At 38.7% G+C, this 14333-nt stretch overlaps 5 protein-coding genes across 6 annotated transcripts in view; 3 read left to right on the top strand and 2 right to left on the bottom strand.

Moving 5' to 3' along the window:
* The first annotated feature begins 532 nt into the window (after window positions 1-532).
* Window positions 533-5547, top strand: LOC108146531 (probable serine/threonine-protein kinase yakA). The gene is made up of 5 exons (XM_041708362.1): window positions 533-924; window positions 1402-1554; window positions 1771-2181; window positions 2627-2823; window positions 3066-5547. The coding sequence occupies exons 3-5, from the start codon at window positions 1860-1862 to the stop codon at window positions 5307-5309; spliced, it is 2763 nt and encodes a 920-aa protein (XP_041564296.1). The 5' UTR covers window positions 533-924; window positions 1402-1554; window positions 1771-1859; the 3' UTR covers window positions 5310-5547.
* A 197-nt stretch (window positions 5548-5744) lies between these two features.
* On the bottom strand, window positions 5745-7656 carry LOC108145696 (osteopetrosis-associated transmembrane protein 1). The gene is made up of 4 exons (XM_017271254.2): window positions 7286-7656; window positions 7035-7222; window positions 6673-6853; window positions 5745-6610 (listed from the first exon to the last, which is right to left on the bottom strand). Exons 1-4 carry the CDS (start codon window positions 7614-7616, stop codon window positions 6360-6362), a joined length of 951 nt encoding a protein of 316 aa, XP_017126743.1. The 5' UTR covers window positions 7617-7656; the 3' UTR covers window positions 5745-6359.
* Window positions 7657-8442: 786 nt separating this feature from the next.
* Window positions 8443-8806, top strand: LOC108145732 (drosomycin-like). Its single transcript, XM_017271295.2, has one exon. The coding sequence runs from the start codon at window positions 8498-8500 to the stop codon at window positions 8708-8710; it is 213 nt and encodes a 70-aa protein (XP_017126784.1). The 5' UTR covers window positions 8443-8497; the 3' UTR covers window positions 8711-8806.
* A 760-nt stretch (window positions 8807-9566) lies between these two features.
* LOC108145763 (drosomycin-like) lies at window positions 9567-9935 on the bottom strand. Its single transcript, XM_017271331.2, has one exon. It carries the CDS (start codon window positions 9880-9882, stop codon window positions 9670-9672), a length of 213 nt encoding a protein of 70 aa, XP_017126820.1. The 5' UTR covers window positions 9883-9935; the 3' UTR covers window positions 9567-9669.
* A 731-nt stretch (window positions 9936-10666) lies between these two features.
* The window catches only part of LOC108145846 (spectrin beta chain, non-erythrocytic 5), a 35551-nt gene continuing 31884 nt past the window's right edge, over window positions 10667-14333 (top strand). Inside the window, exons 1-2 of one of the 2 annotated variants that reach the window (XM_041708069.1) lie at window positions 10667-10800; window positions 11395-11510. The gene's annotated coding sequence lies outside the window, so the exon portion shown is untranslated. The remainder of the gene's footprint in view (window positions 10801-11394; window positions 11511-14333) is intronic. The other variant, XM_041708070.1, reaches the window with a different exon arrangement.

Genomic DNA, 14333 nt, shown 5'->3' with positions numbered 1-14333 from the left:
AGGCTATAGTCGTCGGATATAGATTTTTTTTACAATGATCACTTAAAGAAAATAAATTTGGAAAGTTCCAAGAATCAAACTTAATCTGCGTATACATAACTTTCTGGGTATTTAAAAGTTATTTACATTATTGTCCTAACGTGAAAACTAATAAATAACTTTAATATTTAAATAGATGAAATTTTATTCTTATAAATTATATTTTTTAATAATATTCATCCAAATTATTATCACAAATTAATCTATCTAATCTAACTATTAGTCGCTTCCTAAATAAAAAAAAACGGGTTCAACTTTTTGACCAAATTGGTTTTTAAAATATGTATTTTATTCTCCTGATTGCATTCACTAAACATTAATTAACAAAAACGGGGACCTCGATCAATTAGTGTGACTTTCAAATTTTTCAAACCTTTTTTGACTTTGTGCTTACTTTCGCAAAGTTTTTTAAAATTTATTAATTAAAAACTATATTTTTACACTTTCCTACTTAACATTTGCGCCGCACATTTGACTTTGACTTTATTTGTTTTTAAAATGGCTTGCAGAAATAAACAGAAATACTTCACATTAACCTTTACCTTCTTTTCGAATTCGAGTGCTTATATTGGCCAAAAATATTCGCCCAACTTCCATTGCGCAAATTTGCCTGACCAGCACCCCCAAATTCGATTCCATTGACCCATTGGAGGATCTCCACTTGCTCCTCCTCCGCCACCGTCTCCTTCTCGTCCAGTGGAGCAGTGGTTCAACGTCTCGGCTCGGATTTCAAGTTCAAACGAGTTGCCAACGGTGCTGCGATTCTGACCTTCCGACAATTACACGAAAATGCTGCACCGCCCATTTACGGATGCCATCGAAATTCGGAGTCGAGATCAGATGAGGCCAAAAAAAAACTATAACTAAAAGCTGCAATGAAATTAGGTATACATTATATTTAATTTTATATATTTACATTTTTAAGAAAATATAATTTAAAATTTTAATTTTACGTCTCTATGTTTTTCTAAATCTTAATCAATTTAAATGACTTAAAAATATTTTAAGACATTAAAATTAAAAAAAAAATAATTAATATTGGTCACCGAAATTCGGAGTCAAAATCAGATGAGGCCGAAAAAAACTATAAATAAAACCTGCAAAATAATTAAGTATATAATATATTTAAATTTATATATTAACATTTTTAAGAAATCTTAATCATTCATTTTTCTAAATCTTAATCAATTCAAATGATTTAAAAATATTTTAAGACATTAAACAAAATTATTATTTGACACCGAAATACGGAATTGAAATCATTTCACAAGGAAAACAATACTATATCTAAGATCTAAAATTAAATTACTATATAACAAGAAGATACAATAATATTTTTAATTTTAATATATTTTCTCGCAGTGTTGGTGCGTGCCACACAAGTGTGAAGCGATGACAGCAATTTGTTGAATGCATCATCGATCAAATGCGATCGCTCCATCGCCAGAACGAAATGCCTTTAATTGTAGAACTGGGTTAAGCATCTGAGACTCATCCCTAAACAGTTTGGCCCAGGTCAGTATTCAGTATTCAGTATATTGGAGCTATTGAAGCTATTGTAGCTATTGTAGCTATTTGCTATTTCCATTGACTGCAGTTGACTTTGACACTGATCGCGATTGCGAGCGCTGATGGCTCCCCCAATTTGAAATCGGATTTCTACCTCAAAATTGAAATCCGTATAAATATGCGGAGCACACTCCACTCGATCAATCAGACAGTTTTGCTCAGCTTTGCAGGTGGTCAGCAGTGATTGGAGTTGGATTTGGACTTTGGATTTCTCGGACTTTGGATTGGACAGGTTCAGGATAAGGATCAGGATGCGAGGAGTGCTGGTGCTCCTGCTGTTGGTGGCTTCGAGCCAAGTGGAGGCGGCCACCCATGTGAACATTTCGATTGCCCAGCAACCGGCCACAAATCCCGCGGATGTCAAGTACTTGGAGGGCAGTGCTCCGGCGGAACTGAGGGCAGGTCCTCAGCGGAGCGATGGAGATCAGGATCAGCACTTTCAGCGCATCCAATCCTCATCGCAGTCCCAGCAACAGCAACAACAACAGATGGTTCAAACCCAACAGCAGCAGCAGCAACCACAACAGTTGTCTCCTCGCCAGGGATTGGGATTACAGCCACCAACTCACACTGGTAAAAAAACATAGTTAATTCAAGTATTTTATACTCAATTTAAATATTTTTTTGATTTTATTTTCGCTTATTGCAGTGTTCTAGACATTTTTAATATGGAAATAATTTTTTTTTGATTTTTTTGTTAGTGTTTGAGTTTAATATTTTCGAAAGATATTTTTTTTTAGATAGACATATTTTTTTTTTTTGTTAAGAAATTGTAATTTCTATTATAAATCATAATTTTTCCATATTTATTCAAATACCGTATTAAACTTTTATATATGGCTTTTAAAGAAGACCTGTATTAAATGTAAATTTTTCCAAATGAATTAAGAAATATAATTATTACATAATATATAATGATGTAATTTAACAAGTAATGATTTAAAACTGGATTTTACATTTGACTTTAATAAAATGTGTTAATAGAGATTTATTTGTACCATTCCATTTTTGTTTTCAGTGCAGGGTCAGCCATCGATGTCCAAGATTGGTCGAGTGCCCCGAAGGAGGAACCAAAGCAGACGCCCCTCGATCCACCAGCAGCCACCAGTGAACCACAGTGGCCAATTCCGACAGAGGAATCAGCAGCTCCGCCAGAACCAGGAGTTCGAGCGGTACATCCAGTCCTACCACAGCCATGGACCCACTGTGGAGACGGTGAGTAAATGCTTGGAGCCTACAAAATATTTTCAAAGAATTTATTAGCTAAAGTTTTTGAGCTTAAGTTAAGGAGCGGGCTATTATGTTAGATATTTTTGCTTAAAGAATTCTTTAACTTATGTTGACAATTTTACGTAAAATTTGTTAAAATTGCATGCAATTAAATTAAAATATTCCTTTAAAGGGTTCAAAAAATTAAAGCGCGGATAAAATAATATAAAATCTCCTTTCCTCACCAGGTCTACGAGTCATCGAATCCCACCCCCCAGCGCTACACCCAAACCAGCGCCGGAGTAACATCCTCCATGGATGATGCTGCCCCCCAGAAATTGGTTACCATTGGAGGTGGTCATCGCTCCCAGCAGCTGAGGATGTTCGAGCGCCAGGTGGCTGCTCCCGTTGCCAGCCAGGGTCAAAGTGCAAATGTGGAGGTGGCACCAGCGGACAGCAAGCCCATCTATGAGCCAGCTCAGCAGGGACCCATTCAAACGCCCTCTGTGACTGCCAGTTCGTCATCGTCGACGGGAGGAGCCAGTGTCTCCTCATCCTCATCCTCAGCCACCTCTGCATCGAGTGCTCCTGCTCCGGCTGCTCCTTCATCAGATTCCTCCTCCGGCTATGATTCCTCATCGGGTTTCAATCCAGCCACCAGTTACAATCGCCCAAGTTACGATCCCAGTGGCTTCAACTACGAGGATGCTCCAGAGGTGGACTACCAGGATCAGTATCCCCCCGAGTTGGTGGACGATGGTCAGGGCTATGAGGATTACGGAGGCGGCTCGGGCTACCTGCCACCTGCTCCTCCTTCCAGGGGCTACAGCCCACCACAACGACCACTGGTGACCAAAACCATTCAAATAGTTCAGCCTGCCCTGAAGGCCAAGAAATACGAGGTGCGTCATCCGGCCATTCAAAAGGAGTTCTACGACATTGAGGAGCGGGTGGTGATCAAGCCGGCTGGCACACTGGTGGTGGAACTGGAGCATCCGGTGGCTAAGATTCCCAAGGGGGAAACCTTACTGCCCCTGGGACATCCTCATCCCGCCGTGGCCTCTGCTTACAGTAATGGCAATAATGGTCAGACTTATGGCAACAACGGGGAGTACAGACCTTCGTATGAGCCAGCTTCAGCTGTCAAGGATCAGCAGACCACCACCATAGGCTCCAGTGTCACGACTATGCCCTCCTATAACCAGGCACCCAAGGATGACTATGTGGAGTCGCGATTGCACCAGCAGCAGCAGCAGCCTTTGGGCGATGTCACCGATGGTCAGCAGAAGAACTCCCCTCCCTCATTTGTCACAGGAGTAGATGCCCAGGGTAACGCCATCAAGATCAACTCCAAGCACCTCTCACCCAACATGGTGCAGAGGGCCGAGCAGCCGGAGCAGCCGGATTACCCACGATCCGGAGGTCAAAGGGTGGTCTATCAGCAGAGGACCAACTACAATCGCCAGCCTTACAGCCAAGAGGATGATGACTACTTCGCAGGGGAGTATCTGCCCAATGTAAATGCTGGCAAGGTGGAGAACAAGCCGGCTAGATTGGAATTGGCCGAAGTGGGGGATCGGGAGGAGGCGGAGGAGCGACCCACTCAGATCATCAAGCATGAGCATAAGATTCACTTGCCACCCTCGCAGCATAATATCTACTTGGGCAGCAGTCGAACTCAGGTTCCTTTGAAGGAAAGGAGAATCCAGGAGGTGCCTGCCCAGGTCTCGGAAATTAAACCATATCTGAAGAACCACATGGGACCCACTGTAGTTTATGCCAAGAGTCAGCCACCTAGGAGCTACTACAATAAGCCATCCAGGCAGCGAGTTGCCGAGGAGCTGGACTACAGTGCCCCCTATTCCCAGATGAGATTCAGTCCGGATGGGTCATCCTCTCGCTTAAGGCAGTCCTCTCAAATGGGTTACAAATCTGAGAGATTAATGGAGGCACCACCTAAAAATCAGGAAAAGGAGGAGCTCAAGAAGGAGCAGAATACGCACATACAAATCCAGATAGCCAATGACCAGGTGGCCAGCACTATAACGCCAGATTGCGATAGAGCAACGCAACAGAAGTCCCAGCGTTTGGTAGAGGCACCAGTCAATTCCGAGGTGTCCGCCACACAGGCCACTCCCTCAACCCAGGCCAAGTCCCAGCCAGACGTGGATGTGTCCCAGAATGGAGCCGCTGGCCACTTGAAACCCAATGAGCGAGTGATTGCGGCCACTGCTGCGCCCACAGATGCCTCCGCCACCAGTGAGACCTTCCACAAGCGGCGCATCGTGATCAATCATCCCTTCCAAACGGTGCGCGAGGTGGTGGAGCACGAACCCTTCACCAACTACCACCAGATCCAGGTGAATGAGCCGGCTCCGCCCTCGCACTATCATCAGGCGTACTATCAACCGGCGGCGCCACAAACCCACGGCAGCTTGGTCCACTTTCAGACTTCGTCCACCCATGGCAACCTATTTACTCCATATGGATAAGATGCGATTATGGGAATCTCTGAAGTCTCCGAACTACGAACGCACCCGGCCAATGCATTTCCTCTGTTAATTGTTATCTTAGTTTTAGCATAGATATCCCCTAAGATAGAACCCAAAAACCGGTGGAAGGGCCCTTTCCATGAACACCCTGATCGCTTTAATCACATAGACTTAAGTGCAGTTCTACTTGCCAACAATAAAGTGCACACAAAATAATTAAAAAAATGGGAGTTTTTGTTATTATTCTGAAGAAATTATAATTGAATTTAGTGATTTTAATTTGTTTTTTAATTTTAAAGGTAACTTAAAAAAATTAAAACAAAAACCATCTTAATTGCTGCAATCAATAAAGTGCAAATACTAGTTTAGGTAAATGATTCTAAAGCAATTTTTGATATCAAGAAAATGTTCAGAAAATATAAGTTTTGGATATTATTATAAGGGAACTCTTTATCTATAATATATATTTTTCTGCAAAATCCGTTTCAACTCGGTAGTTTTAAAAGAAGAAAACAAAACATACAAGTTTTTTAAAAGAAAGTTAAAACAAAAACACCTCAAGTGCATACAAAATGTTAAATATACAGTTTATTTAAATGATTGATTTTATTTTACCAATTATCAATTAATTTATTGGTTTTAAAAGCATTTTAAAATACATCCTAACTGCAGTTTTACTAAGTGTTAGTTAGAATTTACAAAAAAATAAAAACCCATTCTAAATATACAAAGTTTTGTTTTCCTTTTTTTTGTGATATCACATAACATGGCTATATATATCTGTCATAGAAAAATATCTTATATTTGGTTAGGCACGAGCCGGAGAAAACAATCCCTAAAATATAGTAGGCTTTTATATATATTAAAGAAATGCTTAGCTGGCAAGTATTAGGAAACAAATAATGTGTTAATTGTTTTGATGAAGTTTTAAGATTTTAGGGCTACTTGCCAGGTTCTAATGATGTGATGCATTTTCCCAATCATTAAATAAACTTGAATTCATGCTAGGAATGGTGGAACACCCCTTAATAGACTTTCTTTCAAGCTTGGTTACGCTCGTTTCGGTTTTCCCAGAGGTTCATCATCACTGGAGTAGTCGGATTCTGGGCTAACCAAGAGTTTTGGTCTCGAGGGTGGCTCTTCATCGCTGAAGGAGTCAGATTGATTAGCTCCACTAGCTCCACTTAAAACGTTGGCTATCTTTTCCGTTTGAGCTGAGACTACAGCGGGATCTACGGTTGGAGTTGACAGCAGGGCAGCCGTGATAAGCGTGGAAGTTGAAGGAGCATCTAGTAGAGGCTCTAAAAGGATAATAGATATTAACAAATGTAAGTAGATTTTAAACAAGTTCACATGTTCTTACCCTGATCGTTGAGCAATCCGTGGTTTGCCTCCCGCCGTTTGGTCACCACAATGGCCGTGATGTAGAAGGTGAAAATGGGCAGCAGGACGACCACGCCCACAGCGATCAGGAAGTTGGTCAGTTTCACCTCTCGCTGACAGCATTTTAGGGTTTTGGACCAGTTCAAACGGGTGCGGTTCATCTGGAAAAAATGGAAACATAAATGTTTAAATTAGTGGTCATGACGTTCATCTGCATAAGCCAATAAAATTATTCAATTTTGAATTTGGAGTCTTGATATTTTGAAGGTTTCCAAGGTTTTTACTAATAATTTATATTTACTATTGATTTAATATATATCTATATATTACTATATTACTTACATTATCCTGCAGATCGAAGCACACTTTACCACTGACATTGGATTCCATTTTGAGGTAGAACTCGTTTAGGCCCAGATAATATGGCTTGCAGGCTGAGCACACCACATCGGATTTATAAGTTTCCAAGCACTTCTGCAATTCGAGGTATTTGCTGTCATATTTGGACCAATATTCATTCCTGAAGCAATCTGAAGAGTGGAAAAAAGAGGGAGTGAATCATAAATAGATAATGGGGAATCCCAGAGACTCACTATCGCAGTTGGCCTTTTGCCACAGGCTGGTGAGGATTCCCTGGGTGGTGGCCACTATGTTGATCCTGTCTGAGTTGAGGTATCTCTTGGAGCAATTGGCATCCGCAATGAGGTTCTGGTAATCCTTGCTGAGCTCCTGGTAAAGTAAATCGCATCCGATGCAGAGATTCACGGGCACCGACTTTGTGGTGGCGCAGTAGATGAACTTGCTCTGGCCATTGCCCAAATCGCCCACCAGTTTGTCGCAGTGCGGAGTCTCTACGGCCAGCAACAGGTTAAACCGGCAACCGAGGGTTAAGAAAAACCCTACAAAAACAAAATAGCCCTTCATATTTTGTTTGTTATTCTTTTGTTTTGGATACTCCTCCCAGTGTGACCGTCTACTTTTTTGCAATAAAAAACCACAAGAAAAGGTGGAAATATCTGGCAGCGCTGACAGGAAGGCGGGAAATTTAAATTTATAGTTCAGTTTGCAGCGTATAAATTAAATGGAAAAATAAATACACTTGATAAATAAAATCATTTTCATTTTTCTTAATTGTTAAATTATAATAGTCATTTCTCTCTATATTTATTACGTTTATTCATTAACAAAAAACATTTATTTAACTTATATTCAAAAACTAAAATATTTTAAATTTTTTTTAATTCTATAATAGTAAATTACTAAAGTCGTTTTTACCAGTAAAGGCTATATTTTTACTTATATCTTAATATTATTGATTACTTTACCTTCTTTATAATAATTTTAAGATAAAGGCTAGACGTTTAGCCTAAATTAATACAAAAAGCATCTCAATCTAAAAATATATCATGTTTATTTGTTTATGAAAAATTCCGTTCAAGCTGCTGGCTGATTAATCTTAACTGCTGATCAAACCGTAAACTCCCTCAACAAAAGTCAACACCTTAATCGTTTTCCTGTTAAATCTGTAAACATGCATTCACTTAATTACAGATGAATTCTAAATACAAAAGATCGGGGTTACAAAAAAAAGGAAAATTTTTATATAAGATGTCCAGTCTAAATTCTGTTAAAACATATAAGTAAACTTTATTTATCTTTCGCTGATGAATTTAACCTATACAACGCCGATCGACGCTGGCAGCGAAAGTGGCAGATTCAGCCCTATATAAGATCAATCGATGATCTGAGTTCTTCACTATCTCGAGTAACTTACACTAGATACCCAACCGAAAACTCAACCAAAAATGATGCAAATCAAGTACTTGTTCGCCCTCTTCGCTGTCCTGATGCTGGTTGTCCTGGGATCCCAGCAAGCGGATGCCGACTGTCTATCCGGAAGATATAGGGGTCCCTGTGCCGTCTGGGACAATGAGACCTGCCGTCGAGTGTGCAGGGAGGAAGGACGACCCAGTGGCCACTGCAGTGCCAGCCTCAAGTGCTGGTGCGAAGGATGCTGAATTGAGGGAATTTCATCGTTTTATCCACAAAGTTTAACAATCAATCAAAACACTAATATTAATTCAATAAAATAAACAAACTTTGATGCAGCAAAAGCTTCACTGACTTACGATCTTATTTTTTCCTGCATCGATAGTGTTTAATTTCTCCCTTATTATGATTTTGTGTGTTGTATTTCCCTGAAACGAATTCGAATTTTGTGTCCTTGTATCTGTTCAAAACCCGAGTTTTACCATCGTTTTTCTTAATTAAAGGATAGGGCAGTGTTCAATTTAATGAATATAATTGCATTTTAAATTTCTTACGTATTTTTTCATGTTTTAAGAACCAAATGCTTTTAGTTATTGAAGAAAAGCTTTAGCACGACTTTAGACCAAATAGTTTTCTCTTCTGTATTTTCTGTATTTTCTATATTTTTAATTATATTTTAAAAACGGTTGGACCAGTAGAAAACCTAGCTGTATTATATTCGGCACAACACAAATGGTTGAGTGTTCTTCATTTAGGAAATTAAGAAAACAAAAACGTAAAATTAAAACTGTTATTCAATAATAGTAAACCATTTCAATATATTGTTATTTATTTATTTTTTTATTTACTATCCTAGTGCTAAGAGAGAATTTTATATATAGTTCTCTAGCCACGAAAACTAATCAAACATTACTAAACATTGTTTAGTATATTATACTTATATTTATATTTTATTTTTATTTAAATTTACTTAGATAAATCGTTTAAATACTGCCGAAACTATTATACCTTTCAAGGGTAAAATAAATAGGTTCTTAGGTAGTTAAGCATTTCAGTCTGCATTTGTTTCGGTATTTTAAATTGTCTAATTAAACTCATAGATGGTATAATTGTAAACCAAACGGTAAGTCAATAATGGTTTTCCTGCCATAAAGTATATTTACTTTATTGAATTTCTAAAGTTGGTGGAGCAAAATGAAATGTAATTTTAGCATCCTTCGCACCAGCACTTGAGGCTGGGACTGCAGTGGCCACTGGGTCGTCTTTCCTCCCTGCACACTCGTCGGCAGGTCTCATTGTCCCAGACGGCACAGGGACCCCTATATCTCCTCGAAAGACAGTCGGCATCGACTTGGTTGGATCCCAGGATTACCAGCATCATGACAGCCAAGAGGGCGAACAAGTACTTGATGTGCATCATTTTTGGGTATCTAGTGTAAGTTACTCGAGATATTGAAGAAGTCAGATCCTCAGAAGTTCTTATATAGGACTGAAACTGTCGATTCACTGCCAGCACCGATCAGCGCAGTTTAAATAAATAAGTAAAGTTTACTTAAATGTTGTTACAGAATTTTGGTTGGACTCTTAAACAATGCAAGTCAAATAGCGCAATGATAAATCGAATGAATTGTTTACGCGAGCATGAACAATAAAAATATATATAAATAAATACATTTTTCATGAATTATTCTGCCGTTCTACAATTAAAGAACGAAGTCTTATGATTTTAGGGAAATGCTTTTTATTCAAGGTAGTTATTAAGCATATTTTTATACCCTTTTATATTGCATAGGGTATTATAATTTCAGTCAGAAGTTTGCAACGCAGTCCGTTCTTCCGATTTATTATTTATTAAAGAAAGTAATTCATGTCTTTCTCTTTTTGTAGCACTTGGACAATGCCCATGGTGCATCTCCAGAACTGCCCTCGATCATAAAGCCGGAATCCAAAGCCGTGATCAGTTTTGTTCAAAGTTCGAAATTCAAAACCGTCGACTTTGTAACGGCAAGGCGCTGCGGCAGAGGGAAAGCAGAGTAGAGATGGACAAATTTGATTTTTCCCCGCCAAAAATCGATAAGACCGATGTTTTGTAATCGATGTTTCTCTACCTCCAATCGATAGCAAATTAGGAAATCGGCGCTCTGCGAGATTATTTAGTGGGAAACAAGATTGTTCATCTGGCCACACTGCTCTACGCTCAGATTCAAATTGTTTTTTTCGATCGGCGAGGCAAGGTGCGCGCGGACAAGTCGGTAGATCCCAAAACCGCTAGCAACTCAAAAATAAATATCGCAGTGCAAAAAAAAAAGAAACAACAAACGAGAGCCAGCAAATAAACGTAATCAGCGTTTCAAATTCCCTCTCTCTATTTTTCGCTCTCTTCAAGCCGCTCTTGTTGTTGTTTGTGTGCTATTAGAAAATTGTATCGTTGTTGCTGTTGCGCCCGGTGTTTAAAACGCGGCTATTTCTAATTACTGCCCCAAAAAAAAAAGAGAAAAAAACCCACAAAGCTGGTTTTTGCGTGAGAAAGCAACTGGTGTGCATTGGAATTCTTTATTAAGGTCGAAAAGCAGCAACAAGTGACAAAAATTCTTTAGATTTGGCATAAATTAAAACAGAATCCCCAAAGTTGAGATTTCTTTGGTTTTAACACTTTTTCGGCTTGTGTTTTGTGTTGTTTTTGTAAGCAAAGAACGCCGCTTGTGGTCGAAGCAACAAAAACAACTTTCCGGTTTTTCTCCTCCCCTTTCCCCATCCTCCATCATCCTCCTCCTCCTGTTCGCGTTCTCTCTTATTTTTGTACAACCATCTTTTTCGTGTGCTTGTGTGTGTGTGTTAAGAAAACTAAGAAGAGAGGCGAAAGGAGGAGAAAGATCGCAGTGAAAACAGTAGGCGAAAAACAAATAAATACCGGAATTTATGTAAATTGCAGCAGCTAAAGAAGAAGAAGAAGAAATCTGGAAAATACATATATATAGTTTTTTGTGCGCCCAGGATATAAACGTAAATCATTCAAGCTGGATTTGGGATACTACGAGGCTGTCAAAGGTAAGCGAAAAACAGAAAAACCGGATTCGAATTGGAGTAAAGATCGTTAAATAAATATGGGATGTTTTACGGTCCGATGCTCCACTTTATAAGCCAATAAACCCGGCGCAAGGTGTTGCATAATATCAATAGGGCTGCCAAACTGTACAACAGTAAAGGGCACACGATCCTCCATCCATTCTACCAATCCATTATGTTCAAGTTGCGTGCGAACAGGTCGTAAAAATTGCCAAGCTGTCATATACAGTCACACAGTAGAGTTTGGATAAGAGGACTTTTTCTAGGTACTTTATAGAAAAATTCTTAATTGCGTTTCAGCATTTTCTGAGCTTAGGACATTTTTTCAAATTTTGGCAGTAGAATTTTATAAATTGTTAAAGAATTTTTTTAAATTAATACCAAAGTCATTATTAAGCATATTATTTAATGTATTTAGTTCCTAAAAGATAGATTTAGTTTTAGTTATAGAAGGAGATCTGTAGTTCTGATATAAATTAGCATAACGAGGGGTACGGGGTGCCCTCCCCCATTTTCCCCTCTTTGGGCACAGGTGTCCAAGTCAGGCTCTCTTATTTTTTTCTGGGCTGTGTTGGCCAGTCGTCGTAAACTAGGCTAAATAGGGTCTAAGCCAAAGCACGTTTTGGCTTTGCCCGTCTCACTCACACCTCCCCCCTCTAGATCAGGCTATCTCGCTTTGGGCTTGGTTTATTTTTAAACCGCATTCCGCCTGGGTACTTTGTGTCTCGCTCTGAAGTTCCACTATCTCACTCGCTCATTAGCCGTTAAGCTTGAAAGTTTTAAAGCCACTGAACTGAGCACTGTGATTTGCAAAGTACAATGCCAATAAATGCATTCGCAAGACAATTGCCGTTTAAATTCAATTACACTTAACGGGTCATCGAGAGGCCAATGACTATCAACAAGGCCAAGTCATCGAGTCGGGAGAAAGGAGATTGGCGAAGAGATCGGAAGAAGGGGAAATGCCAACGCCCCCAATGTAGCAGCCCATTTTCATACAGTTGTGGCCATCAAGACAATCACTCTAATAATCATATCAAATGGTAGCATGAAATTACAAATATTGTTTTACAAAGTTTGTGATCTTTATTCGGTCACTATGGAGGTGTTGTAGTAAAAGGTAATATAGATAAACTCCTTTCAGTCTTTACAATTTAAAGTACACAGAAAAGTAGGTAGCCTTATTTGGATTTTAATAAAATGTTCATAACTCGGTTAACTTTACGACTAGCAACTTAAAATTTGTTTGCAATATCCAACACAATAGTTTGATACATTTGTGATCTGATCGCTTGTATGTTTTATCCTTTTATGTTTATCTTAAAAGTCTCAAAACATTTAGGGCTCCCACTGTTTTGACCCCAAGTGTGTCCCAGTGTAAACAGATGCCGATCACTGCAGGAAAACTGCAGCAACAGCAATAGGGAGCACTATTCCAATGACTGTCAAACTTTCCAGCGATATACAATTCCTATTGGAGACCCAGTTGGTCCATTTTTGAATTCTTTTTACATTCCCCCTTTGAACACCAAAACACACAGGCATACGATTGCACATGGACTTGTTTATATCTCAGCACTTTGTTGTTCTTTTTTCCAATTAGATGTCTGCACTGCAGCTGGCCACGTTGCTGTTGTTGTTGCACTCTTATTGGAGTTTTTACTGCGGCGTTCTTTGCCGTTTTGCACAATTTGTGCGGTGTACTTTTTATTTGTTTTCATTTCAAGTTCCCCGAGTGTCTGTCTCCCTTTCCCTTTTTTTTGCTTTTGCCGAGTTGGCCAGTGTACACTATGCATAATCCCATTCAAAATCAGCCAGAGTCAATCAATCACGGCCTTTTTTCGGAACACACCGCGTGCCAATCAATCAAAGGCCATAAAGCGAATTTAGAACGAATTTTAGTGATTTTACGAAACGAGTCTTATCGCTGTGTCAGCAATTATGAAGCATGTACAGTCCGATTTCTTTAAATCGAACTTTTCTTTTCAATATTGTTTCAGGAGAATTTTCGTATTTTATTTATATTTATTTTTAAACTCCTTTTGATAAAATACCATATTATCTCAACAATCAAAATTAGACCAATTTTGTTAAGCTGATTTTTGTATTTCATTAGGCAATCTAAACTGTATTTTGTACTTTGATAATTTTCGAGTGGAAAAAAATCAAAGGGACTGAATCATAAAGATAAAACACAGCATAATGGAGGTAATTGCTCCAGTGCAAGGGATTGGGGGAGTTGTAATTAGGCCTTAATTAATTGAAAGGCCGCTGCAGTTAATGGCAATTGACTTTCTGAACTCGGTTCTTCAAAAGAAGTCTCATTACTTGACAATGTCAAATACATGCATTCAATATTATTTAACCTATTTGCGCTTATCTCTGGGTGCAAGTCCAACATCATTGATTGTAAATAATCTATTCAAAAAAACAGTAAAAATAGCGAATGTCACTTGCCAAATTGATAAGGAGTATGAGAACCCCTTTGGCAACAAATTCCATCTGACACGATCAGTTTGAATGATGTGTTTTGTGTATTTTTCTAAAGGGTATAAGACTTATAATTATAATTAATTAATAAATGACTGATTATGATTAAATATTCTGATGATCACAGAGCGTCATATTTCTGTAATGTAAGTAGTTCAGGCACAGCTTATATCTGACATTAAATCTTGGACTTATAGTTTTACTGCAAACTTTCTTTAATATCTTAAGATATGATATTAAAGAGTTTGGAAAAACATTAAATGAAATTAATGATAAAACTTATAAAATTATTGCAGCTGATAGCAAAGGTTCCTT

Source organism: Drosophila elegans, unplaced genomic scaffold, assembly GCF_018152505.1.
Source record: "Drosophila elegans isolate 14027-0461.03 unplaced genomic scaffold, ASM1815250v1 contig_208, whole genome shotgun sequence".
In the NCBI taxonomy this organism is placed as follows: domain Eukaryota; kingdom Metazoa; phylum Arthropoda; class Insecta; order Diptera; family Drosophilidae; genus Drosophila; species Drosophila elegans.
This window is presented reverse-complemented; position numbering and strand designations above follow the sequence as displayed.

Bases quoted from the DNA above. Each gene is read 5' to 3' on its own strand.
- LOC108145732 (XM_017271295.2), top strand. From the start codon at position 8,498: ATGATGCAAATCAAGTACTTGTTCGCCCTCTTCGCTGTCCTGATGCTG.
- LOC108145696 (XM_017271254.2), bottom strand. From the start codon at position 7,616: ATGAAGGGCTATTTTGTTTTTGTAGGGTTTTTCTTAACCCTCGGTTGC. The intron at 7,223-7,285 runs GTGAGTCTCTGG...TCCACTCTTCAG, and splicing joins GCAAAAGGCCAACTGCGATA to ATTGCTTCAGGAATGAATAT. The intron at 6,854-7,034 runs GTAAGTAATATA...CATTTTTTCCAG, and splicing joins GCTTCGATCTGCAGGATAAT to ATGAACCGCACCCGTTTGAA.
- LOC108146531 (XM_041708362.1), top strand. From the start codon at position 1,860: ATGCGAGGAGTGCTGGTGCTCCTGCTGTTGGTGGCTTCGAGCCAAGTG. The intron at 2,182-2,626 runs GTAAAAAAACAT...TTTTGTTTTCAG, and splicing joins ACAGCCACCAACTCACACTG to TGCAGGGTCAGCCATCGATG. The intron at 2,824-3,065 runs GTGAGTAAATGC...TTTCCTCACCAG, and splicing joins ATGGACCCACTGTGGAGACG to GTCTACGAGTCATCGAATCC.
- LOC108145763 (XM_017271331.2), bottom strand. From the start codon at position 9,882: ATGATGCACATCAAGTACTTGTTCGCCCTCTTGGCTGTCATGATGCTG.